This window comes from Phacochoerus africanus, chromosome 2 (assembly GCF_016906955.1).
Source record: "Phacochoerus africanus isolate WHEZ1 chromosome 2, ROS_Pafr_v1, whole genome shotgun sequence".
In the NCBI taxonomy this organism is placed as follows: Eukaryota; Metazoa; Chordata; class Mammalia; order Artiodactyla; family Suidae; genus Phacochoerus; species Phacochoerus africanus.
This window is the reverse complement of record NC_062545.1, coordinates 224,822,853-224,845,837: the sequence shown is the minus strand read 5'-3', so window position 1 is coordinate 224,845,837 and position 22,985 is coordinate 224,822,853. Positions and strand designations below refer to the sequence as shown.

At 44.4% G+C, this 22,985-nt stretch overlaps 1 protein-coding gene across 1 annotated transcript in view; it reads right to left on the bottom strand.

Annotated features, from left to right (window-relative positions):
• The window catches only part of ENTREP1 (endosomal transmembrane epsin interactor 1), a 66,157-nt gene that overhangs the window by 5,721 nt on the left and 37,451 nt on the right, over positions 1-22,985 (bottom strand). Inside the window, exons 4-9 of the mRNA XM_047767747.1 lie at positions 14,390-14,518; positions 12,582-12,689; positions 12,328-12,461; positions 4,846-4,975; positions 4,594-4,672; positions 2,051-2,203 (exon numbers count right to left, since the gene is read on the bottom strand). Coding sequence (XP_047623703.1) covers positions 2,051-2,203; positions 4,594-4,672; positions 4,846-4,975; positions 12,328-12,461; positions 12,582-12,689; positions 14,390-14,518 — 733 coding nt within the window. The remainder of the gene's footprint in view (positions 1-2,050; positions 2,204-4,593; positions 4,673-4,845; positions 4,976-12,327; positions 12,462-12,581; positions 12,690-14,389; positions 14,519-22,985) is intronic.

Genomic DNA, 22,985 nt, shown 5'->3' with positions numbered 1-22,985 from the left:
AGAGTCTTCCAGGACCGCTCACTACAGGCACTCATGTGAGGAGGGTCGGGGGCTATGCTGCCACCTGAAGGCAACCCGGTCTCTTCCACAGCAGAGGGCTCAAACAGGGATACAGGCGTCATCCTCGCCCCTGCAGCGCTGCAGAAGGAGAGCGGGCTCTGGAAAGATCTCGCTAAGCTGCGCAGACAGTCAAGTTCCCATGGAGGCAGCAGGTGGCCATCTCGATTCCTCAACTTGCCAGGTTGGGGCAGAGGACCCCAAGGTGCAGACGGGTCCTTGGAGCTGAGGAGCCAGGCTGCTGGCCGGCTGGGGGGACGGAGGGCACTCAGTCCCCACTGAGAAGCCGCTGGAGAGACAAGAGGAGTGTTCTCTCTGGCTTCCACACGGTCAGTCCAGAGCTGTGACAAACAACACAGGCTGTCAGAGGGACAGAGCTGAACTAGCGGGGGACACGGGGCCTGGGACAGAGCAAGACGAGAGAGTTTGCAGAGCTGTATTGGCACAGAGCTTGAAGAGAGCACAAGCCACCTGTTAGGATAGGTCACCAGAAGACACCTGTGCTGGTGGGTTTACAGAAACTTTTCCTTTTCTTCCTTTATTGCCTTTATTTTTTACCATTTTCTACAATGAAGAGGTATTTGGAGATATCCAGTCATATATTCAGAAAAAAAGATTCAATCTTATTTTAAGCTTCATTTTTTCCCCCTTTTTACAGCCACACCCATGGCATATGGAAGCTCCCAGGCTAAGGGTCAAATCAGAGCTGTAGCTGAAGGCCTAATCCACAGCCACAGCAACAAAGGATCCGAGCCTCGTCTGCGACATACACCACAGCTTGCGGCAACACTAGATTCTCAACTCACTGAGCAAGGCCAAGGATTGAACCCACATTCTCACCAAGACTATTATCAGGTTCCTAACCCACTGAGCCACAATGGGGATTCCTTAATTTGTGTGTGTGTGTGTGTGTCTTTTTGCCTTTTCTAGGGCCACACCTGTGGCATATGGAGGTTCCCAGGCTAGGGGTCTAATCGGAGCTGTAGCCACCAGCCTACGCCAGAGCCACAGCAACTCGGGATCCGAGCCACGTCTGCAACCTACACCACAGCTCACGGCAACGCCGGATCCTTAACCCACTGAGCAAGGCCAGGGATCGAATCCACAACCTCATGGTTCCTAGTCGAATTCGTTAACCACTGCACCATGACAGGAACTCCTCAATTTTTTTTTAATTAAAAAAACTGAAATTAAAATTTAAAAGTATTCAGATAACACCTATATATTAACAAACTCAAAATAGGGGCAGATATGGAGTGAAAGTTTCACCCTCTCCAGAGCTCTCTCTTTTTTTTTTTTTTTGGCTTTTAGGGCCACACTTGCAGCATATGGAAGTTCCCAGACTAGTGCTCGAATTGGATCTACAGCTGCCAGCCTACACCACAGCCAGAGCAATGTAGGATCACAGCCATGTCTGCCACCTACACCACAGCTCATGGGAACGCCAGATCCTTAACCCACTGAGCAAAACCTGGGATCAAACCCACATCCTCATGAATGACTAGTCAGGCTCATTACCACTGAGCCACAATGAGAACTTCCTATCCAGAGTTCTTTAAAAAAGGTCAGATTTGAATAATTCTATCTACTTATAAGCAATGAAAGTATAATTAGTATTAAATGATAGGAGAGGGGGTTAAAAAAAAAATACGCCCCTTTAACTTTTTCCTGGTGTGAGAATGTTCATTCCCACAGGACCGGGAGCATCTAGGAATCAGGTTTGCACCCATTTTCTTTGTGTGGTACCCAGACAATACCATGTGCAACCAAACGCTTTTGACAATACTGACTTAACAAGAAAAAACCCTACCAGCCTTAAAAGACATGGCGGATGTCTATCCCTAGTGTGCATGCAGAATATCCTATTTCCCCAAGACCTCTTAACCCCCTCCAAGTTCTCTCTTGAACCGTGAGGACTTGGGTGGCCAGAGCCACCCGGCGCCTTTAGGCAAACAAGCACCGTGCCCTGGGAAGCGCTTGGGGAAGACATCACCTCTTTCTGTGGAATGATGCAGCATCGGGTCACTCTTGGATCTTGTCCTCAGGGGTTGGAGGGCTCTCTGGCTCCTCGAGGCATGTGGCTGGTTTGCGTTGGGCATTGATAGGGATGCCCTTTCTTCTCCAGGTGTGTTAGGAATGTCCCCACCTGATTTTTTTTTTTTTAAAAGAGGAGAAACATAAATTATTTCACCAGCTGGTGCCTTCAAAATGCTGGGCAGGAAACACCTGGAAGCCCAAACCTGCTGGGACAAGGGTAAGACAGTCAATAATATTTGCTTAGGCTGCAGGCCCAGTAAGTTTTTATCTCCCAGCACTGTGGGAAACACTGCCTCTCCAGGCCACCCTTCCACACCTAAAACAACCAAATAAAAAAACCTCTAAGTCTAAGAGCAGAAAAAGAAGCCAGGCCAGAATGTGTGGAGGTGTTAGAATCTTCGCCAGTGAAGCTTCCTGGTGCTGCACAGGGAGGCTCCTGCCATTTTACAGTTCCTGCTAGTTCAGGATGAACTTGACTGAGTGGAAGGTAATACTGGTGAGGTGGTCGCCCTGCAGGCTGCTGGCCAGTGCAAGCAGAGGAGGGGCTGGGTTGTGAAATTCTCCCCAAAACCAAGTTAAAGAGCCAGTGGCCATTAAATGAATCAGTCAGACCACTGCAACTGGATGACTGCTCCTCTGGAAAAGAAAACCCCATCATTTGTGAGCCTAAACTGTGGTTTGGGAAACTTTTTTTTTTTTTTTTTGCCTTTTAGGGCTGCACCCCCACAGCATATGGAGTTCCCAGGCTGGGGTTGAATCGGCGCTATAGCTGCCAGCCTACACCACAGCCACAGTAGCACAGGATCCGAGCTGCATCTGCGACCTACACCACAGCTCGTGGCAACGACAGATCTTTAACCCACTGAGCGAGGCCAGGGATTGAACCCAAAACCTCATGGTTCCTAGTCAGATTTGTTTCTGCTGTGCCATGACGGGATCTCCTGGGAAACTTTTTTAAGAAAGGGGAGAATTACAAACATACTTAGGAAACAGAATCCTACTGCATAATTCTACTTAAGGCGGAAGGTGAACAGAAACCCATTCCAAATGGTGCTGCTGAAAAATTACCGCCGTCTAAAATAGCCAAAAGTTGATCCATTATTTATCACCATTTGCAATTTTGTCCTGTGGACAATTCTCTGGGCCATTTAAAACCTCTCCAAAGAGAGAAAGCGGTAACAACGTTCCCTTAAGCTCCCAAGATAAATGTACACTGACTCTAGTATCTAATGCAGGATTGGAAATCAGCATTCAGGACATATGAAAGCAGCAGGACCTGGGTGCTCATTATAAATGAACAAATCACTCTGCAACAGATGAAACTCTTTTTGCCCCTTTAAAAGAGCTCATCCTATTTTAACAAGAGAAAAAAACTTAGATCAGAAAACACCGGACCTCAGAGTTCCTATCATGGCTCAGCGGAAACGAATCTGACTAGTATCCATGAAGATGCAGGTTTGATCCCTGGCCTCGCTCAGTGGGTTAAGGAGCCAGCGTTTCTGTGATCTGTGCTGTAGGGCTCAGACCTGACATTGCTGTGGCACAGGCCAGCGGCTACAGCCCTGAATTGACCCGTAGCCTGGGAACCTCCATATGCCATGGCAGGCAGGCAGGCAGGCAGGCAGGCAGGCATGAAAGAAAGGAAGGAAGGAAGGAGGAGGAAGAAGGAAGGAGGAAGGAAGGGGAAGAAGGAAGAAAGGAAGAGAAGAAAGAAAGAAAGAAAAGAAAGAAAGAAAGAAGAAAGAAGAAAAGAAGAAGGAAGAAAGGAAGAAAGGAAGAAAGGAAGAAAGAAAGAAGAAAGGAAGGAAGGAAGGAAGAAAGGAAGAAAGAAAGAAAGGAAGGAAGAAAGAAAGAAAGAAAGAAAGGAAGGAAGAAAGGAAGAAAGGAAGAAAGGAAGAAAGGAAGAAAGGAAGGAAGAAAGGAAGAAAGGAAGGAAGAAGGAAGGAAGGAAGAAAGAAAGAAGGAAGGAAGAAAGAAGAAAAGAAGAAAAGGAAGGAAGAAGAAGAAGAAGAAGAAAGAAGAAAGAAGAAGAAGGAAGAAGGAAGGAAGAAGAGAAGAAAAGGAAGGAAGAGAAGGAAGGAAGGAAAGAAAGAAGAAGGAAAGAAGGAAGGAAAGAAGGAAAGAAGGAAAGAAAGAAGAAAGGAAGGGAAGAACAGAAGGAAAGAAAGAGGGGGGGGGGGGGAAGAAGAAGGGAAAGAAAGAAGGAAAGAAGGAAAGAAAGAAAAGAAAGAAAAGGAAACAGGAATGCCAAATTAAACATTGTAATCCATTTCTGAAAATAGTCTCGTTATTCATAAAAGATTCTTTATTTCTGTTCACATATGATTTCCTATGTACAAGCCCCAAGTGTTGATTGTATTTTCACACCTGGAAGAAAGGACGTAGTTTGAACCATTTGTTGCAAGAATATCTGACCTCCAACAAACTATCATACAGATCATTATTTTATCATTTTTACTCTACTGAATCATGAGTTTGGGCAGCAATAATGTTTATTACCTTGAATCACTGGCGTGCAGATCAGTTCCAATGGGCTGGTGGCAACTTCTGATCCTTCTGGCATTTGGAATGAAGATTGCTACATCCCAGAAAAAAAGAGGGTTATTTGTTGATATTCAATTCAACCATCCTTCGGACTGGAGTGAACTAAAAAAGATCTGTAGGACACGGTTCCCTCCCCAACCCCGTGCTCTGGGCAGCTACTTTTCCTACTTGCCACCAACGTACCAAAGAAAATCTCAATGGAAGTACCTGCTGCTGGTCTGTCTGGCTCACCACAGCTTCATAGGGAGGCGGGGGGTCCAGAGGACAGAACACTTCCACGCCTTTGATCCGCGCTCCATAGATATGCGGCAGTGGAATAACATCAGGACCCGCCATCCTAGGAAGAACAGCTTGGCATTAAGAAGCACGTTCTGGCCATCTGATGGTAGTGGCTCCACACGGGCTTCTGCCTTGAGAAGGGTTATCCACGGACAATGGGGAAAATCACTCACCCCTCCACACTACAGTCTCCTGGTCCAGGAGCAGGAGAATAACCTAAGCTGCTCTCTGACGGAGTGCCCGGAATTCTTAGGCGAGTGACAACACAGAAAATGCAATACTATCATATTCCTTTTAAATCTGCTAGTCAAAAAGCAAACAACAATACATAAGAGACAGAAGTAAATCAGCAGCTGCCCAGGGACCTGGGGACAGGGGGAGAATGAGACGTGACTGCTCAATGGGTACATGATGAAAATGCTTTAGAACTAGATGGAGGTGATGATTGTGCCATATGGTGAATACATAACTGCCACTGAATTGTTTTCAAACAGTATATCTCACATTATATGAATTTTGCCTCAATAATAAAAACTAAGGACTCAGGGAAATAATTATTTCTTAGCTTAGTACATGACAAAAGTTTCTTGCCTGCATTTCCATAAAGTCTGATTCATGATAGAAACTCATTGTCAAACAAATATTTGAAACAATGAATACCAAAAAGGGGGGGAAAGAGCATCACAGCACAGAGACAAAGCAGCATGCTGCAGGGGGCATCATGGAGTGCCTCTTCCTAAAGGTGGTCTTTCAACCTACACTGATGGAGCACTTGCTCCAAGCCAGGCACTGTGGCTTTTGTCCTGTGCAAGAGAGCAACAAATAAAAATAAAAACCCCACAAGATCTTCTACCAATGTTCACAGAAAATTAGACAAACCAAAAAAAAATTTTCTAGATAACAAAGAACCTAAACTTTACAACAACAGTTAAAAATACACGAAAGTTGGGGAGTTACCAAGTTCGATTCCTGGCCTCGCTCTGGCATTGCTGTAAGCTGAGGTGTAGGTCGCAGATGCGGCTTGGATTCTGTGTTGCTATGGCTGCAGTGTAGGCCAGCAGCTGTAGCTCTGATTCGACTCCTAGCCTGGGAACTTCCATATGCTGTGGGTGCCGAGCTAAAAATTAAAAAACAAAAACAAAAACAAAAACAAAAACAAAAACACGTGTAAATAAGTCCTGGGGACATAATGCACAACAAGCAACTATGGTTAATAATATTGTACTGTACATTTGCAGATGCTGAGAGTAGATCTTAAAAGTTATCACAAGAAAAAAAACCTGTAACTATATGAGGTGATGGATGTTAACTAGACTTGTGATCATTTCACAATATATACAAGTGATATATATATATATCTCATTACTTGAAACGAACAAATATAATGTTGTATGTCAATTATCACAATTAAAGAAATACACAGAAGAACAAAAACCTGTACACAGGCCATGAAGTGCTGGAGAATAAAAAAAGATACAGTAGCAAAGTTTAATATCTGAAATGCAAAAATAGACATAAACTAAAGCAGACCAATAAAAAGACAAATTCTGGAGTTCCCATCATGGCTCAGTGGTTAATGAACCCGACTAGGATCCATGAGGACAAGAGTTCGATTCCTGGCCTAGCTCAGTGGGTTAAGGATCTGGCGCTGCTGTGAGCTATGGTGTAGGTGGCAGACTCGGCTCAGATCTGCGTTGCTGTGGCTGTGGCGTAGGCTGGCAGCCATAGCTCTGATTTGACCCCTAACCTGGGAACCTCCATATGCCCCAGGTGCGATGCTAAAAAGACAAAAGACCAAAAAATAAAAATAAAAAATAAAAAGACAAATTCTGGGGCTGGGGTCAGCTTTTTTTTTTTTCTTTAGAAAGGTGCTCTCTGGATTATGGTTGTTTCGTTTGCATGCATTTACAAAAATGCAATATTGGTGGGAAAAAAACCTGAAAAGATGTGATATTCTTTTTTCCTACCAATAATGCTTCAGGAATTCTGGGATTTAGAAGAATGAGACTTCTGTGCCCAAATGAAAAAAATGAAAAAGCGTTCCTCTTTTTTCCTGTATCTTTGTTCAGAAGCAAGACTCTCACCCCCTGCTTGACCTAAGCGGGAAGGAGAAGGTCACATGCTGACACCAAGACGTCTGAGCTCAGGCACCGGCAGGAAGGGTCCCCTCCTTGGACTGGCTGGGAAAGTCACCAAGAAAGGGATATTCTCCCTTAGAGCAGGACTGCTCATGGGCTTTACGCCAACTCTCCACTCCAGCCGAAGGTGGTGAAGAAACTATTAACACCGAGTACCTTGAGGAGCCAGACCCTTCTTGGACCTGACTGAAGACTCTTTCCAGACAAAGGAAAAAGGCAATTTGTTTAACTCACTGAGACCTAGGCATCCTTCCATCCTCTCCAGAGGGCCAGTCTTCAATCCTTAATTAGCATAATCCTATAAGCATCTTTCCAGCACTACAGACCCTTGCCTGTTCCCTCCCTCAGCCAACTTCCCAAGCATTTCTTCACTACTGTGTTCTCGCCTAGTTCATCCTCCAGCTTTGTTTGCTACCCTCTGGTGCTCTTTGGTTCATAGTCCCAGCCCAGTGGCTGGCTGTATGTTCCTACAAGGGCTTGCGTGTTAGCACCAAGAAGTCAGAGGAATGGGCTCCACTTTAGATCCGAAACTACCACAGAATCTCATCAGGAAGGAAAACTGGGGTGTAAGAGGGGGTGCACTTTATCTAAATTGGCTGCAAAATGAACGGCTTCTAGGGTGGTTACTACGATGACCAGTGAAGCCCCATTTAGACGGAAGATGCTTCTAGAGTTGATGCAGAAGGAAAGTTCCTTTCCTACTACGCAACTTTTCCTTACTGGTACCTCTTTGAGGTAAATAAGGATCCGTGAAGGGAAATGGGTCTGCTGTCTCCTGCAGGTTTTGTTCCCGACCCATACGGCGCTCAACCCTAGCTAAAGCATAGAATCACCTAGGAGGGTTTCCTAATCCAGGCATGGCCCAAGCCTCACCTCCAGAAATTCTTCTCTAGCTGACTGGGGGGGGGGGGGGGCGAGAGGGCAGGTGTCTCCATGCTGTCAGTGCTCCCGGATGATTGCAAGGCACAGCCAGGATTGAGACCACTGCTAAAGGAAATGGATTATGGTGGCTGAAATCAAAACTTTGTTTTATCTGGGAAAGTGATCAGACTTCTATTGAGAACTGGTATCAGTGATATACAACTATAAATGTAATAAATTCATTGAGAAATAAAAAAAGAAAGACAGCAAAACTTAAAAAAAAGAAAAGAAAAGAAAAGAAAGAAAGAAGAAAACTGCTTGCCTGATAAGGTAGCGCTAAGATTAAGGTTAAATGTTTCCTAAGAGTAAGACACATGCCAAGAACACCTTAAGCCATGCAACTACAGAGGTGGAACACAGTCGAAGCTCTTTTTAGAAAGGTTTGTTAGCACATTATCTCTTCATGAGCCTCCCAGAAGCCACGTGACAAAGCAGGTGAATGAGGAAACTGAGGCTCAGAATGGTAAGAGATCCACCCAGGGACACTCTTTTAAGACTCCAGAGCTCAGCTTTTTTCAAGTTCCTCCCAAAGCCTCCAGGAAACCTTCACTGGTTCATGCTCATGAGCTCTGAAGATGAACAGAAAACTCAAACAGATCATGCAAAATATTCTGCCTTGATGTTACAAATAGGCCCTCCCTAAGAACTTACATGAGGCTGATGAAGCAACTAATATGACCTTGACCAAAGAATGATCCCCCTCCAAGTGCTGGGAAAGCTGTGTCATTCCACTGGGCACATGTTGGTAGGGTTCTGGTGGGGGACGGGGGAGTGGGGGAGGCAGGGGCACCTCGCCCAACAGCCAAGCCCTGGCATAGCCGAGCCCTGGCACAGCCCAGCTCCACCTGAGTTGGGGTTTTGAAGTTCATTTGGAAAGGAACCAGGTGGGTTTGCTAAGTCTTCATCTTTAAGAAATGCCTAGGTCAACCTGGTTCCCATACCCTCATCTTGTTTTTCTCTAGCAGGTAACATCCCACAGCACAACCTGGGCCACATTCATGGTAAAAGTTGGAGATTCTGGAGTTCCCGTTGCGGCGCAGCAAGAAACGAAATCTGACTAGGAACCATGAGGTTTCGGGTTCAATCCCTGACCTCACTCAGTGGGTTAAGGACCCAGTGTTGCCATGAGCTGTGGTGTAGGTCGCAGATGCAGCTCGGATCCTGCGTTGCTGTGGCTCTGGCATAGGCTGGTGGCAATAGCCTGGGAACCTCCATATGCCACAGGTGCGGCCCTAAAAAGACAAAAGACAAAAAAAAATTGGAGATTCTTTTTGCCTCTTAGCTCAAAGCCAACTTCTGAGCTGGTGGGACTCTCTGGAGTAGTGGAAAGGGGTCCACAGCCCCTCCTGTCCTTCCAAATTGGTTCACAAAGTAGATAATCATCTTTAGACAGAAACCTTGGCTACAATCAGGCTTCTGTTTTTGACAGTAACTTGAGAAGCCCTTTCTCAAGGAGATACCAACGCATGAAATGGTTGTATTTATAGAAGTTAAATAAACCTCTTCTGAGAGGTCTCAATACCTTATAGGAATGGGGAGCCTCTATTTCATGAGAACTCTTCACGTAACTGGTTGTGGAAATATTAATGAAAACATCTGTCAATATTCTTGCCTGCCTGCTTATGAGAAAGAAAAGTACCAACTTAAACTGCAAGCGTCTATGACGTTGATTTATACTGAGAATCTAGAAAGTCGGTCAAATTTCCAAACATCTCTGATAGAGCATCTAAAGGTGAATAAATTTAGTCATTTTAAAAAGGAAGGTGGGCAAGGGGGGAGGGGAAAGATAGAGAAATGGGATTGAGAGATACAACTACTACATATGAGCCACAAGGATATATTTGGCACAGGAGAATAGAGCCATTGTTTGTGACAACTTTAATTAGTGTACAAGCTATAAAACTACTGAATTACTATGTTGTACACTTGAAACTAATATAGTAAATGTAAATCAACTATACCTCAGTTTTTAAAACATACGTTAAAAAAATAAAGTGGGATATTGGTAGAATTTCAGAAAATGAGGATATTTGCCCATTGGAGATAGAAGCTAGGGCTCCAGGTATATATTTTAGGCTGAGCCTTCTTTTTCTCTCAAGGCTGTTCTGTGTTACCCCCCTCTCCCCGTGGCTCCTGGGAAGTTCTGGTTAGTGAAGCCCTTGAAGAAAAGCTTATCTATCTTCTTCCAGCTCAGATTTGGCCAGAGGCTAGCCAAATTCAGGGCAAATTTAGGGATGCCCCCCAGATCCTCAAAGACCCATACTGACAAGCCATGACCACAGAGGTGCAAAGAGAAAGGAAAGAGAGAAGAGAAGGTGGGGGTGGGGGTGGGCCCCCACAGGACTGCGTGACTTCTAAACCCACATGAGTCACTTTCCCTTTCTGCCACTGCAAGGGAAATTAAATCTGTCTGTTGCCCTCCTCTGAGGTCAACCAAAGGCTCACCCACAACCTCAGAGAGCCAAGGAATTCTTCCTGCAGAGGGCATTTCTCCTCCCAACCACGAAATAACAGGCATTTTCACTACCCTCCAGCATGCCCTCTGCAGGCAGCCTGCAAAGGTCTCAGGTCTTAGCAAACGTGTCCTATGTGCACAAAGAATAAGTTTTTCGTTGCTATGTCCTTCCAGCCTGGTAATACTTGGCTCATTTCCTAAAAGACTACAGAAGCCATCCTAGCCCCTAAAACTCTAAAATTCCAGTACACCAGTCCCTGTACAACAGGGAGGTTGAGCTGTCTGCCAGGCCAACTATCCAGCCAGCTAAGGTCCCCTCTGGCTTTGTGGTCATTGCTACATCCACCTAGGTGGGTGGACAGGGGAGGGGCCAGAGAGGGGTTTAGATATGATTCTGAGGGAAAAGTCGGAAGATAATCCAATGAAAATAACATTAACAGTGACGGCGCCTGGGTGAGAGCTCCTGTTGGTCACCTGCTTCAAAGTCACATATGGCTGCCCTGAATACTAGAAAATAGATTTCCAAAATTCCCAAGCCTGGCACCAAATTTGTTTGACAACTTCCCATGTGTACCTCAGGGATTAAAAAACAGAAATTCCTGGAGTTCCCCTTGTGGCTCAGCAGTAATGAACCTGACTGGCATCAAGGAGGACGTGGGTTCGATCCTTGGCCTTGCTCAGTGGATTAAGGATCCGGTGTTGCCATGAGCTGTGGTGTAGGTTGCATAATCTGCCTGGATTAGGCGTTGCTGCGGCTGTGGTGTAGGCCAGCAGCTGTAGCTCCAATTCGACCCCTAGCCTGGGTACTTCCATATGCTGCAAGAACAGGCCTAAAAGGATTTAAAAAAAAAAAAAAAAGGGCAGAAATTCCTAGCCCTCCCAATAGCAAGTGAAAGATACTAGTCTTCCTTGGTGAATTCAGAGATTTTCTTTTGGAAGCTTAAAATTCAGGTTTGTTTATCCTGTAAATTCATACTAAGATCACTTCGTCCAACAAGCCAACTCTGATTAGCTGACTCTTCCTTCAAACTCTCTGCAGACCACTCTCCATGTGGGGTGGGCAGTTCTCCTTCTGCATTCAAAAAAAAAAAATCCTCCCTTTTGAGTCCTATGGGGATCCTTCCAACACTCATTTTAAGACCTAGACTGTGAGCTCTTTGATGGGGGTGGAGGGTGGGAATGGGGGGTGTGGGTATTACTCATTTCAAATTTCAATAACCCAGCACCATGATTAGTAAGCAATAGAAGATGGATTAAATGTTTGTCGGATGAATAAATGAAGTTAATCTTTACAAAGGTACAATTCTCGAAGTGGCAAACAACAAGAACCAATGTATGTGGCACTTCATTCTACAAATAATCATTTCTGAGATTTAAGAAACAGACGATCAAATTTTGAGCTAGAATTTGAAAAGGAAGCAAAACATGGTGTCTATTCTTTTCCTAGACCAAGGAGATGTAATTAATAATTAATCTTTTTTAATGGCTGGGAGAGAATTTCATGACATGAGGACCTGCTGATGGTGTTACAATGAATATCGATTTGGCCCAACTGAGAGCGTTTCCAGGGCAACAGCAGTTCTCAATCATGTCAAATTACAGCAGTTATCTCACTGGGTGTCAGTTTTCCTAGGAAGCTAATTGAAATTGAAAAACTATATCCTTAGGTCAAAGTTTGAACTTTGGTTTCATGCAATTTGTCAGGACCCCTCCCCCTCAAAAAAAAAAAAAAAAAGAAAGAGAGAGAGAAGAGAGAGAAAGAAAACAGAAAATCTTGAAAAATAACACAATGTCTAGACTTTGGAGAGAAGCCAGAGCGCATGCTGTGAGTTCTGGAGACCCTTCCGTTTTCAAAACTGAGGGCACCCCAAAGAAACCTGGGACTTAGGAGAATACCTGCGGTTCATCCGGGGTGTACACGAGTAAAACGTGGCAAAATAGGAAGGGGGAGGCACCGGAGGCACAAAGTCATCGGGGTCTGGGATGCGTCTGTGTTCCTCCACTTCTTCTGCAGAAATCTGGGATTCATCCTAATTAAACAGTACCTCAGTTAGTCCACAGCCTTCCCTACAAAGGCTCTGGGCAAAAAGCAATGGGTTACACAAAAAAGCCCGCAGGCCGGCTCGCATGGCCCCCTTGCATGCACTTACGACGCAGGATCTTCTGGCTGCAAAGATCTGGAGGTAGCGGAGGGCGGCTGCCACCAAGCAGACAGTGGTAGTCAGGGCGTTCAAGGCACACAGGGCGAAAAGCACTTTCTGGAACCAGGAAACAATGATGCCCCTGAGTACCTCATAGCTGATGACCAGAATGCAACATTAAAACTTAAAAAAGAGTAAGAGTGCTGTCCCACTAAGTCAATTCTTATGAGAAAACGTATGTAAAGGCCTTAGATGATGTTTGGCTCATGCTACATGCCAAACAAATGCTGGTTACTATTAAGACTCTCACTGGAGTTTCCTTGTGGTGCAGCAGGTTAGGGATTGGGCATTACCACTGCAGTGGCTTGGATCGCTACAGTGGCATGGGTTTTATCCCTGGCCTGGGAAATTCCACACGCTATAGGCATGGCCAAAAAAAAAAAAAAAAAAAAGGAAGAAAAGGAAAAGAAAAAGACTCTCACACAATGCTGTGTACTTCTTAATTTTAAAAACATCTTCGGTACTATTGAAATCTCTTACATTTTTAAGATAATATCTTTGCAACTAAAAACAGAACTTATCTTAGAAGCTTTCCATGCCAGGCAGACCTGACGTTACCATATTTCTTTTTGCCAGCATCAGAATCCTGTCTGGAAATGCTTTTTCCAGGCAAGCGCTGTTTCTCTTCTGAAGTCAGTGTCCTCAGTGATACCGATTCCCAATCTCCCCGCCCTCCTACCCACGGTTCCCCACCAGGACAGCACAGCTGCTTAATTTGTGGCCACTGATTCTATTTCAGGAGTCACTGGCAGAGCTGCTCCAGGCACCCAACTAGGACAACACAGGGGGCAGGTCGGCCCGAGTGTAAACAGGGCTTCTCTCCTCTAAACACATGTCTCAAAATAGCAGCAAAGCCAATTCCAAAAGTTTCTGTTGCCGAAGTCGAGGCTCCTTAGTGGGGCTTTCCTCAAGCAAAGTTCTGGCTCAGAGAAAGTCTGGGGGTGACTCAGCTGCCAAAAATCCAGAAGCCAAAGAAGGAAGGTCTTTTTATATCCTCCATGACCCAAAGAGTTGGGAGCTTCTCTCTCTTTTGCTGAGATTCTTCTTCCACACAAAATAGAAACCCAGAACAAAGATCAAAGAAAGCCATCAATGATGGACCCTCCAAATGCTATTATCTCAGCAACTGATCCTGTCACTCACTTAGCTAACAGAGCTTAAGTCAGGACACCGCTTTTATCCAATTCCCTAATAAAGGTCAATTTTGTACTTCTCTTGAGCTAGCATCATTTGTTCTTAATCTCTTTTGCCTATTAAATGAGAGGTAATGTCTTGAATTTCTCATGTATTTTCTGGCCAATGCATCTCCTTAGTCTACGTGGCAGCACTCGACAGCCCACAGGACTCATTTAAGCCAACAGAGGAGCATAGGAACAATGACCAGTGGGCATCTACTTTGCAGGTTCTGCTGAACCTACATCATATACGAGTAGCTACATCATGGGTGGGGTGGGTGTGTATGTCTGAATATGTATATTATATACCCACACATATACATATGTACATATTTAGGCTCCTTTACATTTTTCACTAGCTTATAATTCTTGAACACAAAGAAGCCATCCCTTCATAACTTAAGAGACACACAATAACCTGGTTCCTTCTGCTCTCAATTCTGTCTCTGGATCACTGATGAGGGGTTTGCTCCTATCTGCTTTCAGCAGCATTATTTGAAGAGGAATTATCTCAGGGAGTGCTGCCTTCTTTGGGGTCTCTGTGGTGTATTATTGGGCAGGAGTGAGGTCCATTCCAGATACCTTAAGTAGAAGGTGAACAGCACTACAAGGCTGAACTGGGAAGAGCTTCAAAGCATTTTCTTTGTCTGTGCATTTGGCTGGTTGATATTCTTCACAACAGAAGCAAATCTTGCCTTCACCTAAGTCCACCTTCAAGGGGAAAAGGAAGAACAATAACTTAATTATTAAGTAAAAATACACAGGCCACACCATGGAGCACCAATTACTACAGAATGAGATATGGTAAGGTTCAGTGTCGGGCAGTGTCTATATCAGTCAGGATACGCTAGGGTATGCTATGGTAACAACCAGCCCCCAAGTTCCAGTGGCTTAACCAACCAAGGCTATTTCTTGACTATGCTACATGTCCAGTGCAGGTCAGCAGAGGGCTCCGCTCATCACATTCCCTTAATAGGGCATCCACTTTCTGAGGATTGATGATGACTATGCTAGAGACATGGAAAGCACATGAGCTGAACAATCGTACTTAAAGCAGGGCTGCTAGGTCAACAGCTCAGTTAAATCTGAATTCAGATAAACAACAGGAGTTCCCGTCGTGGCGCGGTGGTTAATGAATCCGACTAGGAACCATGAGGCTGCGGGTTCGGTCCCTGCCCTTGCTCAGTGGGTTAACGATCCGGCGTTGCCGGGAGCTGTGGTGTAGGTTGCAGACGCGGCTTGGATCCCGCGTTGCTGTGCCTCTGGCATAGGCCGGTGGCTACAGCTCCGATTAGACCCTTAGCCTGGGAACCTCCATATGCCGCGAGAGCGGCCCAAGAAATAGCAAAAAGACAAAAAAATAAATAAATAAATAAACAACAGATCATTCCTTAGCATTAGTATGTCACAAATATTGCATGAGACATGTTTACAGTAAAACAAAAACAAAAACAAAAAAAAACCAATTGGCTGTTTGTTCGAAATTCAAATTTCAATGGGTGTCTTGTGTTGCTAATCCAGTCACCCTAGCTTGACTCTTCCTCTTGGAAATGACACTCATCACACGACCTCAATTTCATTTCCAAAGCAAATCATATGGTTCCGCCTAACTCCAAGAAGGCAAGGAAGTTTACTCTACCATGTACCTGTAAAAAGCACAAGATCTCTTTGGTTAATAGTAGTCCTAAACCATGCAGGCTTAAAGAAATCTCTTAGTTTGCATCTTCATTGTGTTCATAGATTGTGTAGAAGTCTTATTTGAAGTGATAAGATCAGTTTGTCTTTTGTCTTTTCAGGGCCGCACCGGCAGCATATGCAGGTTCCCAGGCTAGGGGTCTGATGGGAGCTATAGCTGCCAACCTACACCAGAGCCACAGCAACTCAGGATCCAAGCCGTGTCTATGATCTACACCACAGCTCACGGCAACACCAGATCCTTAACCCACTGAGCGAGGCCAGGGATGGAACCTGCAATCTCATGCTTCCTAGTCAGATTCGTTTCCGCTGCATCACGATGGGAACGCCATCATACATATTTTTAATGAGATGCTTTGCAAACTTTGGGTCATGTTTCCAAGTTTCCATTGAGTCAGGTTGTGGACATATGTACTACCTGATTTTGGCTAATAAGACCCCTAATTTGGGAGCAGAAGTTCATTCTTACTTGCTCTGCGGCTTGAGCTGATGAAGTTGGTGGTTCTATGTTGGCTAAAAGGTTCATATTCGTTAAATTAAACAGGTGCCTTTGACTTCACTAGCTGCAAAATTCTTCGGGAATCTTTAAGAATGACTGAACATCTACAATGTTTTAGTTACTTAACAGAAAAAAACTCTTTTTTTCTGACTGAATTAAGACTCTTAACCTCTAAACATAGTGATAAATTTCATGGCATTCTTCCAACTTAGGAAGAACCTTAGTTCCTTCTAATACAAGTTGACTAGGAAGCCAAGTGGAAAAAACTCATACTGCTTACTGATTTACACAACATTTTTTGGTTTGGCTTTCTTTTTCCTTTGAGCTGAAATTTACACACACACACACAATTTACATACACAACTCATAAGCATATCATTCAAGGAATTGTGAACCATACCTATATCCGTGGAACTCAAACCCACATCAACGCACAGAACATAACATCCCTGGAGAAGATTCCGTCATGTCCCTACCCCACCAATCCCTGCCCATACCCTCCTAAAGGCAACTACTTTTCAGATATTTTTTCCACATAGATTAGTTTTTTTTTGTTTTTGATTTTTATGGCCGTACCCCTGGCACATGGAGGTTCCCAGGCTAGGGGTCTAATTGGAGCTATAGCTACTGGCCTGTGCCACAGCCACAGCAACATCAGATCTGAGCTGTGTCTGCGACCTACACCACAGCTCACGGCAACACCAGATCCTTAATCCACTGAGCAAGGCCAGGGACAACCTTATGGTTCCTAGTCAGATTGGTTTCTGCTGCACCACAACAGGAACTCCATATAGATTAGTTTTGCCTCTTCCAGAATTCCGTGGATTTAGAACATTTTTTTATTCCTTGTCCTTAAACCACATCAAAAGGGACGCATTACCCACTGATGCCCAGATTTTGATATAAAGTCTACCTCTGATACAATGAATGAGAACTAGAGTTACCTCAATGGACTCTATAATCTATTAATTCACTCCCACTTGGTTTCTGTCTTTTCCTGGTTTGTCCTCAGAGACTGTTATCTCAACAACGACCCCCATACCTAGATTCACAACCCAACACACAACCGGCCCAAGAGTATCTGTATTGTAATCTTTCCTTCACTGTCTCACATTTTTGAAGGTACCTCTTGCTGCTAATATCTGTACTAGACTCTGGCCTTGGGAAGGAAAACTACTGTGGCCATTCAGACAGGTCTTCCCTAGGCAGAGGGGGCTGTTCTTTCCCCTCAGGAATTGCTGACTTCCTCTTGGGCCCTCTTCCATAATAATAGCAGTCCTCAGACTGAGCTAAATTCAGAAGGTAAATATTACTCCCAGTGGGCTTCCTCCTTTAAAGTCTCCAGCTGAGAACTTCCTGTTTTAATACTAAAAGCCCTATTTAGTAGTAACAAAGACACCGCTGGTAGAGATGAGTCATTCTTCTCATGTCTCCATTCTGTTCACGTACACACGCCCTCTCATTTTTCTTCAGCATGACACAGAGCTATTTCCATTTCTTATACTTGTGTAAACCTCAAGATTCTACTGGAGGACTTGACCTTCCTCAGGTAAGACAAGGTGTTATTTTACAAAGTACTCCTTCCCACATGAGTCCATTCTTGATCCAAGGTGTTCACTTAAGAGGGAAACCGTTTCTGTGTGGTCTGCACACACATGGCGGCATTGTTCACACAACACCGGGCATCCACATATTAATAAACCACAGCCATGTGGAATCTTTAGGACAAGCCCATCTGGATGGCACAATTTTCCAGATAAGTGACGGTTAATCTCTTGACACAAGGGATCCTACCTCGAAGTTAATCATTATACAAATAACAATGAGTATTTATTACAGTGCCCAGCTGATATAGGAAAGCCCTGAGGCTCCTCACAAAATGATTCTTGGCAACTGTACATTTTGTGCTCTTCCTTCTTCCCGATCCTCCATTTGACTTTTTTTTTTTTTGGAATTTTTGGAGCCACACCCGCAGTATATGGACGTTCCCAGGCTAGGGATCTACTCGGAACTGTAGCTGCCAGCCTACGCCACAGCCACAGGCAACTCAGGATCCGAGCCACGTCTGCAACCTATATCACAGCTCATGGCAGCACTGGATCCTTAACCCACTAAGCAAGGCCAGGGATTGAACCCACATCCTCATAGACACTAGTCAGGTTCGTTACTGCTGAGCCACAACAGGAACTCCCATCAACCTTCTTAATCCCATCTCTACCCAATACCTGAAAACTTGTTCTAATTTCTCTTCAATCTCTTTAAGCATCTGCAAACAACCCTGTTCAAATTTCCCCAGTCTTAAATGAAAAACATCCATCCTTCATACTTGATACTACCTCATCTGAAGCTGTCATATACTCTCCTTTCTCCTTTCATTAATCAATAGTACATCTCTTACCCTAGCTGCAGATTAGAATCTTCTGGGAAGTTTTCAAAAATGATGATGTCCATCTTTAGCAACTAGAGAAGTGCAAATTAAACTAAAGATGATGAGGAGTTCCCTTCGTGGCTCAGCAGTTAACAAACCCGACTAGGATCCATGAGGATGCAGGTTCAATCCCTGGCCTCACTCAGTGCGTTAAGGATCCGGCACTGCCATGAGCTGTGGTGTGGTCGCAGATGCAGCTTGGATCCCAAGTTTCTGTGGCTGCGGTGTAGGCCGGCAGCTGTAGCTCCAATTTAACCCCTAGCCTGGGAACTTCCATAAGCAGTGCGTATGGCCCTAAAAAACCAAATAAATAAATAAATAAATAAAAATAAACTAACAATGAGATCTTGAGTTAGCCCAATCAGACTGGCAAAAAATTAGAGAGTAATAACACTCGCAGGTAGAGGGTCACCAGTAGTAACATAAGGTAAAGCTCTTTAATAAAGGAACTGTCCATATATTTTAAATTAAATATACTTATTCCCCAACCACTTTGGAAACCTGGTTAGCAGTTTCACATAAAGTTAGATACACATTTACCACATGACCCAGCAATTCCACATCTACCTGTTTACTCAAGAGAAATGAAAACAGCCCCCCCCACACACACACAAAAATACAAAAATGTTCATAATAGTTTTGTTGAAAATACCCCCAAACTGGAAATCACCCAAATGTCCATCCATAGGAGAACTAAGAAAACAAACTGTAGTATTTTTATACAATGAAATACTGACCTGGTTTAAGGAAAAAAAAAAAAAAGCAAATAATTGGTGTGACCCAAAACATGGATGAATCTCAAAAACATCATGCTGAGCTAAATAAGTCAGATAGAAAAAGGTACATACCACACGACTCCACGTGTATGGAATTCAAGAACAGGCGAAACTAATCTACGGTGAAAGAAATTAGAAGGGTGGTTGCCTCTGAGAGAGGAGAGATAGCCAGAAAGGAGATAGCAAGCAATTTTCTAGAGTGATGAAAATGTTCTAGATCTTGTCTGAGGTGTATACATGAGCATATTTGTCACGATGAATATATAAAATGGTCAAAACTCAAAGAACTGCACATTTGAGATCTGGGCATTTAACAGTAGATTTTGTCTCAATTTTATTTATTTATTTGATTTTTAGGGTTGCACCTGCAGCATATGGAAGTTCCCAAGCTAGGGGTCGAATCAGAGCTGCAGCTGCCAGCCTACGCCACGCCACAGCAACGCAAGATCCGAGCCATATCTGTGACCTACACCACAGCTCATAGCAATGCTGGCTCCTTCACCCAATGCGCAAGGCCAGGGATCTAACACATATCCTCATGGATAGTAGTCAGGTTTGTTAAAGCTGAGTCACAACAGGAACTCCCTGTCTCAATTTTTTTTAAATGGATGGAATCATCAAATGGTTGGATGTGTAATAAAAAATGAGACAAACAGAATACTCCCTATCCTGGGAGCTGACTCCGCTTAGGTCTCAGCCCCCCTAGGGATTTGCAGAATGGTGTTCATGGCAGCACTGCTTCTATTGGCCAAAACCCAAACCACAACGGACAAGAAAATAGTGACCTGGTCAAAGGAATAAAGGGTGTTAGAGCTGCATGTAATTATTTTTACAAGAGAAAAACAACATGCAGGGAAGTGGATATACCATATCTCATAAAAAAATCATGAATAATCCCACCCCATACACATCTTTGTAAGGTTATATGAGCATGAAAACATGAAAGGAACCTCCCCAGCCTGTTGCACGGACTTGGCGTGACTGATGTAGGTGGGGTGAGGCAAAGAGGGAAAGAGAGCTTCCCTTCCCCAGAAAGATTTCATTTGTCAAATAGCCTCAGTACCGGAGTTCCCATTGTTGCTTAGCAGAAACAAATCTGACCAGTATCCATGAGGACGCAGGTTCAATCTCTGGCATCATGCAGCAGGTTAAGGACCTGCGATTGCCATGAGCTTCGGTGTAGGTCTCAGATGCAGCTCAGATCTAGCACTGTTGCGGCTGTGATGTAGGCCCGCGGCCACAGCTCCAATTCGACCCCTAGCCTGGGAACCTCCAGATGCCACAGGTGCGTTCCTAAAGACAAAAAAAAAAAAAAAAAAAAAGGCTCCGTACCAAAAAACAATTACATTACAATCCTGTTGATGACAAATTAGGTGTACTTTCATTCACAGAGATGTGCCAAAAAATTGTCAAACAGTTAACTCTGATATCTATGCATTTCTTTTTTCTTTTCTTTTCTTTTTTTTTTTATCTTTTTGCCATTTTCTTGGGCCGCTCCCGAGGCATATGGAGGTTCCCAGGTTAGGGGTCGAATCGGAGCTGTAGCCGCTGGCCTACAACACAGCCACAGCAACGCGGGATCTGAGCCACATCTGCGACCTACACCACAGCTCACAGCAATGCCGGATCATTAACCCACTGAGCAAGGGCAGGGACCGAACCCGCAACCTCATGGTTTCTAGTCGGATTCGTTAACCACTGAGCCATGACAGAAACTCCAACTCTGATATCTAAAATAGTGCGATTAAAAATTATTTTTAAATTCTGTCCTACACTGTTATGGCTTGTCCAATTTTTACCATTATATAAGCAGAAACAATCCGAGAGTTGGCTTTTGTGGTGGGAACTTTTTTTTAAATTAAAAACACACTTAAAAGCTTTAAGACATACTGATGCCCAGGCCCCCACTCCAGGGAAATTGAGAATCTCTGGGTATGGGGCCCAAGTTCAGATATTCATTAAAAAGTTCCCCCCCAGGTGATTCTAAGGGGCAGTCAGGGCAGAGAACCATAGACTTTCTCAGGAAAGTCAACAGTGGAGGTCCTTACCCGTTATACTCTGGCCTCTGTGCTCAGAGCCCCCAGTAATGTAACCACTAGGGGTAACTCCTGACCACTGCCCTTAGGAGCCTCTCCTCTCTTGGCTCTGACCCACTCCCTTTATTTATTCATTGTTCAAGAACCCATCTCAAATACCCATGTTCCAGCTATCCTATCTCCACCTTCCCATGGGTACAAGCCCTTCTTCTTTTGCATCCCCAGAGCCCCACATCTCACACTGATGGCCAATCACAGTCTCCCTTGCTTTGCGTTTATTCATTATCTCCACAAACACCAGTCAAGCACTTGCCACAGTTAACCTATTCTTCCTGCTATGTGATAAACTTCTGGGTCAGAAATGATGTCTGACTTTTCTCTCTATTCTGCAGTCTCTAGCACGTCGTCTTACACGTAATAGATACTACAATTCTGTCAGATGGTCTTCCAAAATACATGACTTTTCACTTCTAGCCTGTGTCTGCTATCTTTGCTCCTTCCAATTTTTTGTGTGAATAGTAAATAGGAAGACCAAACTCTGCTCAAAACATTTTTTCTAGGGGAGTTCCCATCATGGCTCAGTGGTTAACTAATCCGACTAGGAACCATGAGGTTGTGGGTTCGATCCCTGGCCTTGCTCAGTGGGTTAAGGATCTGGAGCTGCAGTGAGCTGTGGTGTAGGTCACAGACGTGAATCGGATTTTGTTGCTGTGGCTCTGGTGTAGGCCAGCGGCTATAGCTCTGATTTGACCCCTAGCCTGGTAACCCCCATATGAGCGGCCCAAGAAACGGCAAAAAGACAAAAAAAAAAAAAGAAAGAAATTCTGGGAACTCTGTGTATGTAAATAAGTGTGTAGGAGTTCCCACTGTGATTCAGCAAGTTAAGAACCCAACATAGTCTCTGTGAGGATGCAGATTGGATCCCTGACCTCGATCAATGGGTTAAGGATCTGGCAGCCGCAGCTCCGATTCCACCCCTAGCCTGGGAACTTCCATATGCTGCAGATGTGGTCCTAAAAAGGGAAGAAAAAAAAAAAAAAGTGTGTGGAAGGTGGTGTTGAAAACTCTCAAGATAACAGAGAGCCAGACCCTGTCCTCGGGGAAATTCCCCATCAGTAGAAGAGAGAAGACAGGTGTATGAATACCTTTAACCCCCAAAAGAAAAAGAGAAATGTTCCTGAGATGTACAGAGAGTGGAAGATTATCTTCTCCAGGGATCAGGGACTGTTTCTTTAAGAAGATAATCATGGAATGAGGCTGAAAAGGCTGACATAATTCAGTTGAACAGGGAAGTAAGGGACAGGGGACTGGGTGGGGGGAGGAGGGGCACAGGAGAGCACTGTCAGAAACAGGAAAGTAGGGCAGAAGCCTAGGTAATGACATTCGGGCTTGGGCTCAATTATCGGAGTGTGAGCTGCTGCAGTGGGAGGGCAGGAGGAGGGCGAATTGGAGAGGGCCTTAAAAGCCAGAAAATATTGTCAGCCTGTGCTTCCAAAACTCCAGGTTATTAGGCAATGGAAAGAGAAAAAAAACCAAAAAACAAAAAACAAAAAGAGGAAAAAACAAAACCAACAAAAAAACCCCCCAAAAAACTGTGAAGGATGTTTAAAAAGAGCATCAGGTTTTTAGTGAGTCCCTGAGGAGTCTTCCCATTTGGGAAGGCCATGGGTTTCAGCACAGACTTTATCACAGTGCTTTGGGAAGCATGGCAGCCTTCTTGCATCCTGCTGGCTTTGACAAGGTG